Source organism: Ovis canadensis, chromosome 25 (assembly GCF_042477335.2).
Source record: "Ovis canadensis isolate MfBH-ARS-UI-01 breed Bighorn chromosome 25, ARS-UI_OviCan_v2, whole genome shotgun sequence".
Lineage (NCBI taxonomy): Eukaryota > Metazoa > Chordata > Mammalia > Artiodactyla > Bovidae > Ovis > Ovis canadensis.
Window position 1 is genome coordinate 50,183,632 of NC_091269.1, and position 16,645 is coordinate 50,200,276.

Sequence of the window (16,645 nt, forward strand, 5' to 3'; positions counted from 1 at the left end):
CTTTTTCTGTAAAAGGTAAGATAGTAAATAATTTAGACTTTACATGCCATACAGTCTCTGATGAAATTACTCATCTCTACCATTTATGGCAGGAAATCAGCTAGAGATGATACATAATGAAAAGGTATTACTATGTTCCAATAAAACTGATTTACAAATAGGCCTCAGGCCTTTGTGATACCATTTGCCAACCTCTGATAAACATGAATCTACTTCACCCTTTGTCCTGAGTGTCCAGTACTTCACCGAATGGATGAATACCTTCATTTAACTCATCTCTCATTCATAGAAATCTGCAACTGTTTCTGTTAAAAATCTTCTTGGGACTTCCCTGGTGGTCCAGTGGTTAAGACTCAGCACTTCCAATTCCGGGGGCATGGATTCGACCCCTGGTCGGGGACCTAAGATCCCACGTGCCACAGGGTGCAGCCAAAAAGCAGAGATGGAAACCTTCTGAACCAAGTACTACTTATCACCCAGCTGGGTTAGCTGCCGCTGGCTCTCCCTCCTCCTGTGAGCACACTCCCCGCTCCCTGCATTGCACTGGCATTTTACGCCTGCGGGCTGCTCCTGGGCCTTCATCAGCTGACATTACTAGTAGTTCCCAAGCCAGCTGAAACATGTGTGCTTGTTATCGTAGCATGCCCCTGAGGTAAAGAGCATGTTAACCAAAGAAACAGAAGGACCAGAAAGAGATCATTGATCCTACAAAGTTAGTTACTTTTTGAAAGAAGTGATTAAGGTAAATTGCTTTTTACAAAAATCTGTTAAATTAGAAATGGACTCATTGACGTAGGAAACAAACTTTTGGTTACCAAAGAGTGGGAAGGGATAAATTAGAAATGAGGGATTAAAAGATGCACCTTACTATATATAAAATAGATATACAACAAGGAACTACTCTATCACATAGGGAATTATGTTCAATATGTCGCAATAACCTGTAATGGAAAATAACTCAAAAAAGAATAGCTGCATATAGATCTATAGGGGTATACCTGAACCATTTGCTATGCACCTGAAACATTTTAAATCAACTATAATTTAAAATTTAAAGAAAGATTATTGACAAAACAGACCTGTCTGTTAGGTATGAGTGAGGCAATTCAACAGACTGAAAAGTGGGAGCCTGAGGTGGGCAGTGAGAAGACCCCCACTTTAGCTCTTGGATGGCACAGGTCAAGCTATGGTGAATGGCTATGGTGAGTCTGGGGCAGGTACAGTCCTGTCTCCTCCTTTCACAGTTTTCAGAAGCTGGCCTGGGCAGGACAACTGTCTTCTGCCTGGCGATACCCAGCGCCCCCACCTTGTCCAATCACTTTCCAGGTCTCGGTGGACCTCTTATCTCTGATTCTTGGCCTACATTTTCAGACTCTTTGAACATGAAAGGTTAGTAAGCATAAGATCCTGTTTCTTCTCTCAGAGGCCCGATCCATTAACATTTAAAATAGTCCTGAGTCCATATTTACATTTTGATATCATTCATAATTTATTTCCTTTCGCACCCTATTCTGTTTCCCCACCTCACCCCCAGTTTTTCTTCTAGGCAGAATCTATCTCATCTGACGTGGCAAAGCAGTTAACATTGATTCTGGTGAAAGGTCTACTTTGATTTTTGCTACAGGGAGATTTTAACACAAATTCACATATATTGTTTTCTCAACAAATAGAAAAATACGCTCCACATTCATTGTGCTGTGTACGCCAAGCCTGCTATCCTGTAACTCACTGTCTCTTCACTTTTATTTGCTTTCTCCATCACTGTCGATCTCTTCCTAATACTTCATCCTTTATGCAGACTCCTTCTTTGGAGCCGAATTTGGCAGTGAAGTTTGCCGAACTAATGAGAACCATATGCTCTGCAATTACATTCCCCAACAATGTTCAGATTTGTTAGCAAATATTGGAGAAGGCAAGTTGAGAAACCAGAATCCAAAGGCTGTCAGGAATTGGCACATTCTGACAGGTGAACCTGCTTTTGCTGGAAATGAGTTCCAGTTTGGGCTAGTATTGGCTTATGGAAAACAGGGATTTGTTTCTCAAAGTATCAGTTAATTGGCCGACTGTTCTTGAAATGGCTAAATGCTTCTCTCATGCCTTCCCATTGGCATACCATACTAACCCCTATAGGATAATTTTTAATATGTGACTATTTCCTGTCGATTTGTTGGTTCTATTCCTCCCCAGGCTGGAGACTGGAGTCATGATGCTACTCACTGTTGTATCCCCAGCTCCCAGTAGACGAATGTGAACATAATCACTATTCAGTAAATACAGCTCATAAACAAATGAGCTCATCTCTCAAATACATTAAGAGCCGATCATCGTGCCCGTTACATACATACAACTTGGGTGGCTTTTCTCCATTCTCAGCTCCTCCTCTTCCTCCAGGCTAGATCAGCCTTAAATTTGGGAGTCCAGTCTCCCTAAAACAGTTCAGACTTAGTATTCTGAAGATGATTGAAATCACGGCTCAGAGACCACAGCATCAAGTTTTAAGAGATTTTTTTTTTTTTTTTGCCTTGTGATAAAGTTTCATCAATTGCTCTGTGGGGGTGAGCATGGGGTGGGATGAGTGAAAACGTCTGATGGTTGTCTGGATATGCCAAATGCATGGGAAAGGGGCACTGTTTTGCTGTGCAGGTATCAGGAAAAGAGTAACTAGCTTGGGTACAAGTGGCTGAAGACACATATGTTCTGGCTTCCCATGGGCTACCTAAAAGCTGTCTATCTCTTTAGCAACCTGCATGCTGAAGGTTTCCGCAGGAGCATGTGTGCCCTCTGGCCATGGTGTGACGCTGGAGGGACTGGCTCCTAGGCACCACGTCTAATGACAGAGGCTCTTCCTCTCCTCTGCCATCCATTGCTGTCTTGGGCTGGTACCTACTGACAGTCTCCTGGGAGGTGCAGGGCTGTTTGCACGTGAAGCTGCAAAGGCAATGGGAAGGGCATTCCCATGGCTCCAATCAGTCCACACCTCTGCCGTCACCAGAGAGAGGCACAGCAGCCTGATGGGGACCCCCAGACTCCACTCTCCCCTCCCCCACCCCGCCCATGAAGTGTGGGTGCTGGAGACAAAAGGCACGCTCGCCGATTTAGAACACAAATACATAAATTTTTAATCTGCGAAAAATACAAAATGAAACCATGTACAAGTTATGTACAAACCCTTTTTACAAGACAAGAGAGTTATCACTGGTTGTTACAGATGACAGGGTAGATCATTTCAGAGCACCAGCATTTAATCTCTCCTCCAATTTGGTTAGGTCCTAGTAATCTGCCATCAATATCAACATGCCAACGGTCAAACATTTGAAAGACAGATGGATAAGCCACGCTCTTTTTCCTTAATGAACAAGTAGGCTGACCTCTGTGTAAGCATACTTTTCTTTTTTTCTTTATCCCCTGAAGAAACATTGAGTGTAGGTTTTGGTGTTAAGTAAGGGACGGTTTCTTTTCAGCATCTGGGGGGTGGGATGTGAACCAGAAGTTTTAGGCAGGATGTGATTGTGCCACCTGGGAATGGAACGTTTTTAATTAGGATTTCCAGGCAGACCTTGGTTTATGTTTGAAATGTTGCAGTTCTGGTCGAATGTGTCAGGCTGCACTCAGTGGAAGGCAGGGAGGGGGCAGGCTGCTCTGGGGTGGGGGGATGGGGTGCTTTGGAAATGGGGCTCCGTCAACCTTGGTGGGGCTCCCCTACCTGTCGGCTGCCTTCTCACACTGACCCTGAATCCCAGCTGACAGCCGCTCTGTTTGCCCTGGCAGGCACGTGTCGGTGCCGTGCATACATTTCCATCTAAGATTCTGAGCAGCGGGCCCAGGCATGCTTCCCAAGGCAGGCCCTCTGAAGACCTTCGGAGTCACTTCTGTCCCTGCTCTGCCAAATAGCAAGGTGGAGGAGAAGAAACACAGACATCCTCAACGGGATAAACAGACCAAAGGAAAGCTTTTTAAATTTGAAATCTACCTAGAAATTAAGGTTGGTTTCACCAAGTCAAAAACCCTCTCTCCTCTTGCTGTATGTCCAGAAAAGCCACTGAAGCAAGACTGTTGCGTCTGTTTCAGCAACGCTGAAACCAAAGCCGCCAGGATGTGGGAACGGGGGACAGTGGAAAAACAAGCACAGGGAGGCAACAGCGAAAGCACACCTCAGGATCCCTCCCTTTGGGTCCTTCTCTGGGAAGAGTTCCAGTGGCCTAAAAGTCCTGTGCAAGCTCCCTACGGCATCCGAAGTAACACAGAGCACAACCCGACTGCCTGCCAGAGCCAGGCACCCTGACAAACTCCACAGCAAACACGCAATGTCCCTGCCCTCTTCAACTGAGTCCTTTTACTTCTTACTTCCAAGTCACCATCTCCTCCATCTCCAGCCTCATGTATGACCCACCCTCCCTTTCTCTTAACGTTTCCATCTCTATTAGTTCCCCTTTTGCTGATTCTGGAGTAGCTGAGATCTCCTTTCCCAGCAGCTTCTACTTTTTTTTTTCCTTTTAGCCCGTAAAAGAGTTGCCATTGCCACATTCTGCTGCCTTCGAAAACCCCTCCACACGCATCCTTCCTCCTCTAGAGACCCAGCCACACTGTGTACACATCTCTGTGCTTCTGATGTCCAGATCCCACAGGACCTGCTGTGACCCTCTTCCCAGCTCCATTTTCCTCCATGCCTTTCGACTGCCAGACCTGCCTATATAGATAATGCTCAGCTTCTTCCACTTTGAACTAATTAATACAACAGTTCTCATCTGCCTGCATTCTTTTCTGTTCCTCCACAAGTTTCTTGTATTGAGGTCCAAATTAAGTGTTCCTTTCACAAAGGATCATTTCTAGGTTCACAACCATTACCCCAACCCCCAGCCCTCAAACCAACCTCTGTACTGCCAGCGGAGCTTCTACAGCTATGAGTATCAGTGACACTTATTTGAGGAAGGTAGGACTTCACATGCTGAGTTTTCACTTGGAGTTTGTTTGAGTTGGACGCTCTGACTTTGAGAACTCCATGCTGCTGAGAAAATGTTCAGCATATCTGCCCTTGATGACTTCCAGGAAGAAGTGACTTCTCAAAACGTACGATCTAAAAATGCACAGGTTCATTTTTGCACAAGTTCAATTCATCACTCTTGGCTTAAAACACTGAGTGACTTTCCATGACTTTCTAGATGAAGCCTCAACATCTTAGCTTGGCCCTGAAGACAAGTTAGTTTCTAGTGCCTCCTCTAAAGTCTCATCTTAGTTTCCCTCCGCTTCCATAGAGAATGGACAGATTCTGCAGTGGAATACCATGTCCAATTTAAATGACTGGTTTAGTCACTTATAAGGTAGGGTGACTCATATCCCAGTTGGTTTGTATTTTTTTCTCTCTTTCTACCTCTCTGCCTTCTTTCGTCCCTTCTTTTTTTTAAACTGAGATTCTTTTTGACAAAGAAAAATGGTAGAGAAATGTTAGAAATGTGGCAAAGAAATAGCTGGTTTACTAATGAGAGGGAAAAAAAATCAAATAAACAGAGGACAGGAAATGAAGTGAGAAGTAAGACTAGTAACAGACTAGCAACTTCCTAGTGCCTGGATTCATATCCAGAATCTGGGAGCTGTGAGCCTCAAACTACATATTGGAGATATGGGTTAGAGAGGAAGGGATTGATGGAAACTGAGCCAATAAAAAAGGCAGGCTGGGATGAAATTGAGAAGAAAATCCTAGGAATACACAGAAAAATCACATCAAAGTGACTCAGGTGACTTTAAATTTTGAAATTTGTATTTTGAACCTAAAGAGATTCCGAAATGTAAAGCAGAGGAACAAATCTAACTACCGTGTGCCCAGAGCGGAAGGGGCGCCACCCTCAGGAGCCCTGCTTGGGCAATGCTGCAGGACGGACAGAACTGGGTTTTCTCCATGCTCCCACTTTTAACTCAGATCACATCCTCTCGGATCTGAAAAGGACCTTAGGAGTCATCTAGATGAATCACTTTCATTTACAAATGAGGTCACTGAGACTCAGAGAGTTTCAAGAACATTTTCTAAGTGTAGAGCTAGTTATCTGCAGATGTAGCTTGTTGAACCATCATAATTAAAACGTAAGTAGGAAACTTGGATTCTTTTGCTTTTAGACATGAAAACATCCCCAATGTTATTGCTTTCTCACTTTCTTCCCCTCTAACCCTAACCAAACAGTTCTAATTCCCTGTTTGTTTAAAGTCCTCAATTAAATTTTTTACAAAGTACATCATAAGATGGCCCAGGCTTTGGAAGGAAAGAGCTTCTGGGTGTTCCGTGTATGCCTTAGTCACAATCACTTTTACTGAAGGTGTTTTATCTTGGCTCAAGACTATTTTAAGATACAAAATTGCTCAGATGAAACTACGAGTTATCTTAAGGAAAAAGATGATGATGATGATGATGCTTTGATAAGTAGGTGCTTTCTGCTTTTGCAATAGCTTGCTGGAGAGTCTGATTCCCAAAGCACTTGAGTTATTAATTTAGGAAAATGGCTTTTCTGGAATCCTAAAGTGGGATGAGACATCAGAACCTTATAACACAGACTACACCAATCATAGCCATCATTGGTCTATGCTGAATGTAGCCAGGAAGAGGGGTCTGTCAGAGGGTGGTAAGGACTTCCTCCAGGCCAGAGAGCTCACCAGATAGAAACAAACCAGGAAGCTCTGGCATTCCTCCAAGCCCTTCAATGATCTCCTGATCTTGTTTCTGTTTTCGTTTCACTTTCCATCTACCAGGTATGAGTTTTTGCCAAAGGAGCCAACAACCAGCCATTTTATAGATTTCCTTTTTTTAAAAAAAATGCATAGCTGTGTTTTCTGGCCCCTAACAATTCATTATGAACAAAGGCAAAACAGCATGACTTTGCTCTACCTTAGAAGGAAATGGATTCTTGCCAACTGAAGGGAAGCCCTTGGCTTTAGGAAACTATCTTTGCCATTTTGATTTGAAAAAAAAAAGTTTATATTCAAACCTCTAGCTGTAAAGAGCATGGAGTTTGTACTTGCGTTTCCACTGTGCCTCGGTTTGGAGAGATGGGGAAGAGAGGGCAGCGGGCATGGGACATTGTGGCCTAACGTTCTCTAATGGAAGGACATTTAGGTGGTGGCCATCACTGCCTGCCAGAGGAGACCAAATAGTTAAGACAAATTCAGAAATGGTTATCAAGTTATCAGTAACCCACTAGGGTTCATGAAGGAAAGAAGAGCGTGGGTTGATGTACTAAGAATGTACACGAAGGTGACCCCAATGCAAAATTATTATGTATAATAGAAGAAGTCCTAGCTTTCAGAAAAGTTGTCAAATCTTAGCAAGGGATCCACCCCCACAAACCCATTTAACTTCTGTTGGAAACCAAGAAATGTGTATAAGCCTGAATAGAGACTGCTGACGTCATTTTAGCCTGCTGAGTAGACTAGTGATTGGTTATAAGTAGTTTTTAAACAATCCAATTGGACATACAGTATATTCACAATACTTTTATAGAACTATTCCTACAAAATGTGACGACAGGGTAACCACAGTCTGACAAGTCACTTCAGGACGACGCCTACAAGGTGGAAACACGACATTGGCTCTGCAGGGACCGGACAGAGTTGGAAGCTCATTTTGCCTATGGTGGTAATTGGAGTACTTAGTGGACATGTTACCATGATGGTTTCATTGCTTGGCTCTGATCTGATTTGCAGTAACATACTATGTACCACGGGGTCATGGCCTAATGGAAGATAGCATGGGACTTTGGGGGGATATTTTGGTTAGTTAGTTAGTTTTTTTTTTTTTTTTGAGTGTCCACAATTAACATTTTTAAGAAAATAAAAATCATACTCATGCTGCTCCAGAGACCCTGATGATTCTATCAAAGACTTATCATTTCGAAGTTGAAAATCGTTTGGAATGGAATGATTGCTGGGATGCTGTAACACTGAGCATGCAAACATCAGAGCTCAGACACGTCAGAATTGTGTCTGATGGCTAGAGAAATCTTTTTTGACCACAGTTTGAAGTGGCTGATGCATAAAATTTCATCGCTGGTAATTTTCAAAGGCCTTTTCTAATAGCCTGTATTAAGTGTATCCGTAGCTGTCCTTGTGTTGTTATTTTTAGGTTGCTGTAACAAGTTTCTGTGTTTTGTCCCAGCAACTAAAGGAAAGCCTGCAAAATTTAGATCTGGGCAAAAGTCGTCTCCTCGATCACAAAACTTTTCTGGCTTTTACACAAAAACTCAGTGCATCGCATATACGTGTTATCCCATCCTATTGTTAAGTAGAACTATTAATTGATGTTTACAAACTTTCAGGCTAAAAGCCCTGGACCTGGGAGATGGGGAGAGAGTCCACCAGACCTTACCAAAGTTGAAATTACTTGCTTGGTTGGTTTGGAGGTATGAAATGAGAAGCATAACAGCAGGTAGGAGTCCCCGCCATTGGGACAACAAACAGAGAAATGTCTTCTGTGCATCTGGTCCTCAACTTCCACATCCCAGGCATGCTCACAACCCTTCTGGTATTGTTAGTTGACAGGGTAAACCCGATCTGGCATTTGTAGAAAAGCTGCAAGAAGGTCTTCCCTTTAAATATATGAACAAAAGGATAAGAAATACAGGATGAAAACTAAAACTACAAAAATATGACTTTTGAAAGTGAAAATAAGTGTTTCCATTTATTAAGAGCTGGTGTCAGTGTAGCCAAAATACACATCCATCCAGGAAATTCACCTGCCCCCTTTTGTCTTTTTTTTTTAAATTTACTAAAATACATGTTTACATTATTGGGTCATTTTAAAATTGTCTTAATAATCCAGTATCCTTAATTACAATTAATTGTGGTGGTGACCATCACTCTCCTCAAAGAAAGAGATAAAGAAGAGAAATATGCATTAAGGAGTCTGGCCACTTAGGCATTTTGATTTTGCATTGTTAGACATAGGGAAGATACTTGACAATGAGAAAAAAGAAAAAATATATATTTTCTTTCTAATAAATAAAAATAATTTAAAATGCTAGAGGCTATACAGGACTATTTTAGTATGTTCATTTATAAATGAAATCATTTTCTTTTCCAAAATACATGGAAGCAATATTCAAGGCAGACAAGGAGAAAGATCTGTCTATTTTTCTTGCAATTCTTGCTTATCCTAACGTTTCCACCAGTGATTCAGCATGTTAAGAGGAAGAAAAGTCACGTCACCATTTATGAAGTTTGTCAGGCTTTAAAAAAAATAGTTCTGGTCTCCTGGGAGTCAACATTCATCTTCAACTTCTCTGATTGGTGGAATCAAGCTGCTTGTGGATTTATATTGGTTGATCTGGTTAGCCATGTGGGTACTCATGGGCTTGATTTGAATGTTTCTGGGATAGGCATTATCCGGTTCATCTGTAAACCATTTCTTTTCTGCTAAAGGGCAAAATGGATAGAGAACAAGAAGGAGAAATTAGAAGCTTAATTAGTCCTAGGCCAAAGATTTTGGAAAGTTCATTGAAAAATGCAAAAAGGTAATCGAGAGAAGCTGACAGTGAGTAGCTGCTAAAAGAGACGGTAAGTGTAGGGAGAACCCCAAAACCTGAAACATACCTCTGTAGCAAGTGACGAACCAACGGGCTATTGGGACCTGGAGGCACCAGGGGTGGACTTCAGAGAATAAAGAGGGGTTGGAAGATTAACTCTGGCAGTGTTCTCTGGGGTTCCTTTGGTGGCCTGAAAAGCTTTGGTGGTGAGGAGATGACGAATATAACAAGAATTAGGCATGGGTGTTGCACCTAAAGAAAGACTTGTGCATCCATTGATTTGAGTGGAGATGAAGGGTCACTGTCCCTTCCACAGACTGAGATCAAGAATCCGCTGCAGGGTTTCCTCCTCCCAGCCTTTAACTGGTTTTGCTTGTACAAGCTCACTTAAAGGTATATCTCAGTTACAACACTCCTTTATTTCTTTTGAAGCCAGTTTTGGGAGTCTTAAAGTAAGCCCATAGATTTTTGCTGGCCAGTGAGGGTGAAACATTAGATTAGCAACCAATGTTTTAAAAGGCTTTTGAGATGGCTTTAATTTCAATAAAACTCTCTGTTGGTATGGAGTTATGAAAAGAATTCCTAGTGGCACTATCTTAACTGACTATAATCACCCAAGCTGTCAACAAAGGAGCTTGACAGAGCCTTGGCATTTCATTCTCACCCTAGATCCAGAGATGGCTGAAGAGAATGCTGAGTCAGGGCATTCAGAGGCTGGGGTGAGGATGAAATGGCCTAGCATCCTCCCGGCAGTTAGTGCTATTTCACAAGACTCAGCCCTTATCCCTACCTCTTTTTGCACTGGAATATTCTGGGAAATCAGCCACGTGTATAGATACAAAGGAACTGGGGCAAACAGTGCATTCTAACTTGAGAATCATATGCCTCATTTTAGTGGCTTTTAGGGAAAGCAAAGAAAAAGGAAAAAGCTTTCATGCACGCCCACTGCTATAGAGACGATGGCCTCTCTGGCCTCCTCTTCTGTCTTTCAGAACAATTCATAACTGCCTTGTCGGTGGTCCTGGCTGGATATGTTAACAAAATTGCTCACCTGGCTTGATCCTGATAGAGGACCATGCGTATGTGTCCCTATATGGCTAATGATCTATGGGTCTGACACCTACGATCAGCTCCTGACCACTCTGCTTGTCTCTCCTTGGTCCATGCTTCCTCTTGCTATGTCCAGGGCCCTGGGTCCCCAGTGTAGACACTAAACTAAGTTGAGCCTGGAGAAAGCTCACTCACTACCCTTTGTTCAGCAGCTCGGTGTACCCCCTCCTCAGGAAACTTCCTGCCTCTTGCATCATTCTCCACCCCCCTCTCCTTCCTGCACTGGCTCTCTCACCTATTATAATTAAGTTCACTTTGATTTGAACAGATTGGACGATAGGAATTCATAATGCTACATCCTCACAGTGAAGCTAACTGATTAAGTGCTTTAAATTATTCCCCCTGACAGAATGATAAAGTTACAATCTGTTCTGAGATGATCTACAGCTTGCCAGACTCCTACAGCTTCTTTCTACATTCATTTATCTTTTTGTCAAGCAGAGTTTTTTTTTTTTTTCCTCCTAAGCTTCAATTCCATAGATCTTTTAAAGTCATCAGCACATCTGAATTATTAATGAGGCTTTAGAGGCAAGGTTCCTGATGGGCTGTTTAAAAAAGGTTGTATAGAAATCCGGGACTGTGTACACATCAAAATAATTTCAGCTCCATTTAAAAAACCATTTAGTTCAAGTGAGACATAGATGAACCATTACGCATTTGTGGAAACCAATTTTTTTGTGATCTACGATTAAACTAACCTTTCAGAGAGGAGTAAAGTATGATGGTTATCATGTTTTAAAAGCATTGCCAGGCCGATGAAACAATTTCAAACTCTGACTTTTTCCAATGGTTTGTGTGTAAGGATGATTTTCAGAAGAGCTGAACCCAGTGTCTGTGCTGTTTGCCTGAGCTGCCCTTGGTTTTGGCTGTACCCTTCTGTGGACTGATTTTGCAAAAGGATTTAGTGCTAGGTTGGACATGCCAGGTTGGAAGGGAGAGTGAACTCTGCTGATGGAAACGAGTAGGTCTTCTGGGTGAAAGACCTAAGACAGCTACAATTTGCTGAAATTTTTACAACTGGTGCAGAGAATAATTGTTCAGAATTTAGTCTTTACAGTTCAACTCAAAGTTGGCATTTTGACCTTTCACGGCAGAGAGAGTATCAATTTCCTTCTGCCGTCTGTAAGAAAGAGAGCATTATTTCCCCATTTAAGTGCCTTTCTCTCTTTCCTTTTACATTTCTTGCCATAAAAATAATCTAAGCAGAGTCATCCCTGTGTTGGCCATTCAGCTTCTGCACAGAAAGGAGTTGTTTTAAAGCATATCCTGGTGATGAGCCTGAGAAACAGGCTTTTTAATTCAGGTGCCTTGTAAGATATAAACAGCTGTGTTGTTGGAGACTTGGTTAGATAAGATGTTGAAGAAATGGAAACAGATGAATGCTAAAATGGGTAGGGGCAAAGGTGCTTCTCCCAAAAGGCTTGATAGGAACCACACTTTAATGACTGCCGGTCATTCTGCTCCAATGGAGAGAGCCTTGCTACGACAATGACACTATGGGTTATCGAACTTTGCCTTCCAAAGAAGGAGCTGCATCACTGGGTGCTTACAAAACTGGCCATAAGGAAGAGTACTCAGGGAAGGAATTCAAGAGAGTGCTGGAGTGGTCCAAGGTCAATCCAAAGCCCTGAGCTGGTCTCCTCTTCCTGTCATATCCCACAAGCCAGAAAGATTTCTGGGGGCTTTATTTTTATCCCTAGAATGAGAAGGGCAATGGATCTGGTTTTGAGGCCCTCCTCCCTGCCAAAGGAAAAGAAATTCATTTGTTAATAAGGTCTTGAAGATGTGATACATGGTGTCGTCACTGTGAGTAGAATGTGTGACGTGCCTCAAGTCAAGGAAGAAGTGGCATTTCAGTCTGTGACAAGTAGGCTGATAGAATAAGATCAAACCCAGAAAATAACTGCAGAGAGTCATGACCCTGCCACTGGGAGGCATCACCTATCAAGACCAGACAGGCCACAAGCCATCCACTGCAACCAAGGAGATGGCAGAGGACCGTAGGTAAGGCCAAGGGCGTCTGGCTCTCTCACATACTAATTCCTGGCTCTGAGTGGGTTGTTACATAACTTATCTTGACTTCAGTTTCTCTTCTGTAAAATGAGGCTAATGATCTTTCTAATGATGTTGTTTGGATGAAAGGGGTTAGTGTCCATGAAGCACTTATCTACGTACACGATACGTCAATGGGAGCTGTTAAGGCTATCAGTATTATTGGTAACATTAGGGGGCATTAGAGCATAAAGTTCATGGACTTTAATTTTAAACACCTGTCTGGTATTTCCTGGCTGAGTGACTTGGAACAAATCTGTCCCTTGAATTCTGTATCTTTCAGATGGAAATACTAACTGCATCTACATCTGAGGTTGTCTGGAGAACTGAATGAGTTCATATACATAAAGTGCTTAGAAGAATGTCTGACTCACGGTAAGCACTTGGAGGGTGTTAGTTTTTAGTTGTGGTTAGTTAACCATGCATAAGGTTAGCATGAATATGAGTACTCTCAGTGCCAAAGGACATAAGAATAGGTGATACTTGGTGTGATTACAGGGGTGGAGATTACAGTGTGTGATTACAGTGTGAACTAGAGGTGGAGAACTGAGGTGTGTAAACCTGGCTGCTGCCCAGAAGACTGGGGATTGTGCAGCAGAGATGGTGAAGAAGGATTTGACTAGATATCCCTCCTTAGGAAGAGGAGGAAAGGAAGGGGTGGCAGCATTCAGGGGTGCTTGTGTCTTTGAAATATTGGCTTTCAACTTGGCAGGTGCCCTACCCCACCTGCAAGCCATCTGTGTCTTCCATTGCTACTTTCATCACTGACATTTGAAGATTTAGAATAAGGGTCAGGACTTCCTCCAGCCATGACGGATCCTAGAGGAGTGGGCTATGGCAGAGAGGGGCTCATGATCTGGGCTGACGTAACTGCTGGGTTTTCGGCCAGCTGTGGGTTGTCAGTGCTGTGGGATCTGGCCTTTTCTCTCAACACTCCCAGGAGAAGCGCACATGAAAGGGGAGATGATGATACAGCAAAGGTATGTGGACTAATTGGGCCTTTTCTTGCTATACCACTAGCTGAGGTTGAAACAGAAAGGGTTTGAAAGGGAAAGATTCCATTTGGATAGAGATAATAATTGAGAACAGTAAGAGCTAACAAAGAGCTCAATCCTTCAAAGGTAATACTGTGTGAGAGCTTCTGAGAGCTAGTCTGGCCTTCACCCTCTGCCCAGCAGACCCCAAGGCCCCAGTGGACCCCACCCACCCCTACTGTCTCCTTTCCTTTCCATGGATAAAGTATGGCTCGAAAGGAAAACTGCAATAGAATCAGAGTAATTTTCCCTTATAAAAGCTGTCTTGCTCCTCTGCAGTTGTCCAGTGTGACCCCTTTTAACTGTAAGTCTGATGCTGCCGTTCCCTAAACAGAACAACTGCTCCCTCCTGACGCTCCATAACGACTGACTTTCACTCCTCCCTTTCAAGTGGCAGGGGAATAATCCCTCTTACCTCCCTAGGTGATGGATGTACAACCTCCTGGTGGGACATAGTCTCTACCAGGTTAGTGACAGGTGCCCACATCTACTTCATCACCTTATGGCAAAGCAGTGATGGGCTGAAAGAAGCTGATTGAGACAGTGATTTTTTTTTTTTTTACCCTGTCTTGACTTCTGCAGTCCCTGAAGTTTCTGCACCCTCTTCTTTCTCCTTCAGGAGCCTGTTGCTATAGAAACCTGGCAGGTTGATTTAATTGTCTCTATTGGGATACAGACACCTTTCAGCTTTTCCCATGCTGAGGAGGAGCCAGTCAAAAGGTTTTTCTGGTCATCTGGGATCTTGATGATGCTGGCAGAAGGCACAGTCACGTCTCTCCTCTCACTGAACTCATAGGACTGTTCCCTTCTCTCAGAAGCTGGGTACTCAGCCCAAGAAAGTGCCAACGGCATGATTGCACTATGAAACACCTCCAGGCATTCCTTGGATTGTTGTAAGATAAGCCAAGGAGGTGAAGATAATTTATCAAATGACTAAAGATATAACAATATTTAAGATCAGTTTATTTCAAAAATACTTATTGAGCACATATTGAGAATAGGGTTCTGGGTCATAGCCTGTATGGTCTTCCCTGGTGGCTCAGATGGTAAAGAATCTGCTTGCAATGCAGGAGACCTGGGTTCGATCCCTGGGTCTGGAAGATCCCCTGGAGAAAGAAATGGCTACTCACTCCAGTATTCTGGCCCGGGAAATCCATGGACTGAGGAGACTGGCAGGCTACAGTCCGTGGAGTCGCAAAAGAGTTGGACACTACTTAGTGACTAAACAAACTCAGAATTTGAAACCTCTCCTAATCGTGATAGAAATGTCACTGTAAGGGTCCAAGTCTCTCTCCATCCATTTGAACTGGCTTCAGGAAGGGGCCTGGGCAGCAGCCATTAGGGATGTTGATTTCATGATCACCTGAGTGTTGAAGCTGAGGTTTCACTGGGCCTCCTGGTCTATCCATTTACTTAAGCTTTACCCCTTTCAAAGCCTAAAACAAATTGAACTGAATGGCTTACAAATTGCTTCTCTTTTAGAATGGTGCAGATAATTGAGTTTCTAGCTGTTGTTCTCTTTAAGTACACATACTTTCTCTTCAAATAACCTTTAACTTTCCACCCTGACCTACTTATTTTTTGGGTGGGGAGGGGGAAGAGGAAAGGTATCACATGAAAACCTTGAATACCTCCTTCCTAAGAGAACCTGAAAGAAGGATGAGAAGTTTGGGAGTCACATGGAAAACAATGGAAGAGCGTCTTCATTCAACTGAGGAAAGAACAATATAGTAGTTTGGACTCATAAAAAACAGAAGTAATAATGATACCTTTTTCATCACCGAATATATCATTAGCCAAGTACAATTAGCTTTCAATTGTATGCCTGAAGTCCAGAGAACATCCCCAAATTTCACTGCAAGTCAGTCTGTTCCCACTCCATTCCCATCACAAGATCATCTCATCATAGCTGCTAACAGATTGTACAGAAAATGCATTTTGGATTTACTCCTCTCTATCTGCCCAATCTCTGGTTGGGATTTCACAAATGTCTGAAAGGCAGGTGGGAGAAGAGACCCAGGTAATACAGAGGCTGAATCATCAACCCCCAGATAACTGGGTATGGGCTATTGGGTTGATACATATAGCTGAACAGCTTTAATTTGGGAGTCATTCTGATCCAACTTCAAGAAGACCAATTTTTTTTTTTTTTTTACCATTAATAATCCTCCTGGTTTAAATCGAAAGGAGGGCAAACTATTCACCAAGAAGCAGGTTTGCCAAGTGGAAGAGCTGCAAATGTTTTCCAGAAAAGTTTATCACTTGGCATTATCACTTGATTTAGTTGGTCTTGCCAAGATAAACACAGAGATGTGGACAGACTGACGGGTACTTGGTTGGGGTGATGGTAATGGGGGGAGGTGGAGGAAGCTGGGTTTCTTGATGGGAAAATGCTTTTGGACTTGGAGCAAGGTACCAAGGTGGGCAGGGAGGCCACGTGCAGATTGAAAGGCAAGCCAGATGGAGAGAAGTTCCCCCCAGATTACCCAACCCCAACCCCAAGAACACCAAAACAAACTCTAAGGGGTCTAGCGGTAGCAGCAGGACAGCCTCATTGCACTGAGCAATTTAGAAAGTGGAGGAAGGGGGAGAAGAAGGAAGGGGAGAGAAGGGGAGGTGGGGAGGGGAGAAAAAAAAAAGCAAAACGAAATAAATAAACCCACAAACAGAACAATAAAAATAAAAATAAACAAACCAATAACAGAATAAAATTTGTAACTCCTTTTTTTTTTTAATTTCACAAAAGTTTTCACAAGGACAACGTTATAGAAGAAAACCCCCAGCAGTGGCTAGGTCATGCAGAACCATTAATTGTCATACCTTGGCCCATTCTATTCATCCTTGTTGCACTTTAGAGAGAGAAGTAAGCTATGTGAGTTTTACAACGCTTTTAAACTGTCATATTTCCTGTTGAGCACTTTAACTGGCACATTCTTATAGTTATAA

General features: G+C 42.8%; 1 protein-coding gene across 6 annotated transcripts in view; it reads right to left on the reverse strand.

Annotated features, from left to right (window-relative positions):
• Window positions 1-8,631: 8,631 nt before the first annotated feature.
• Window positions 8,632-16,645, reverse strand: part of KCNMA1 (potassium calcium-activated channel subfamily M alpha 1) — a 764,306-nt gene continuing 756,292 nt past the window's right edge. For 2 of the 6 annotated variants that reach the window (XM_069572210.1, XM_069572211.1), the window contains 2 exons: window positions 16,520-16,548; window positions 8,632-9,390 (listed from right to left, as the gene is read on the reverse strand). In XM_069572210.1, the coding sequence (XP_069428311.1) occupies window positions 9,239-9,390; window positions 16,520-16,548 (181 nt within the window). In that variant the 3' untranslated portion in view covers window positions 8,632-9,238. Of the gene's footprint in view, window positions 9,394-16,519; window positions 16,549-16,645 lie in introns of all 6 variants that reach the window. The other 4 variants (XM_069572206.1, XM_069572203.1, XM_069572205.1 and 1 more) reach the window with 2 other exon arrangements.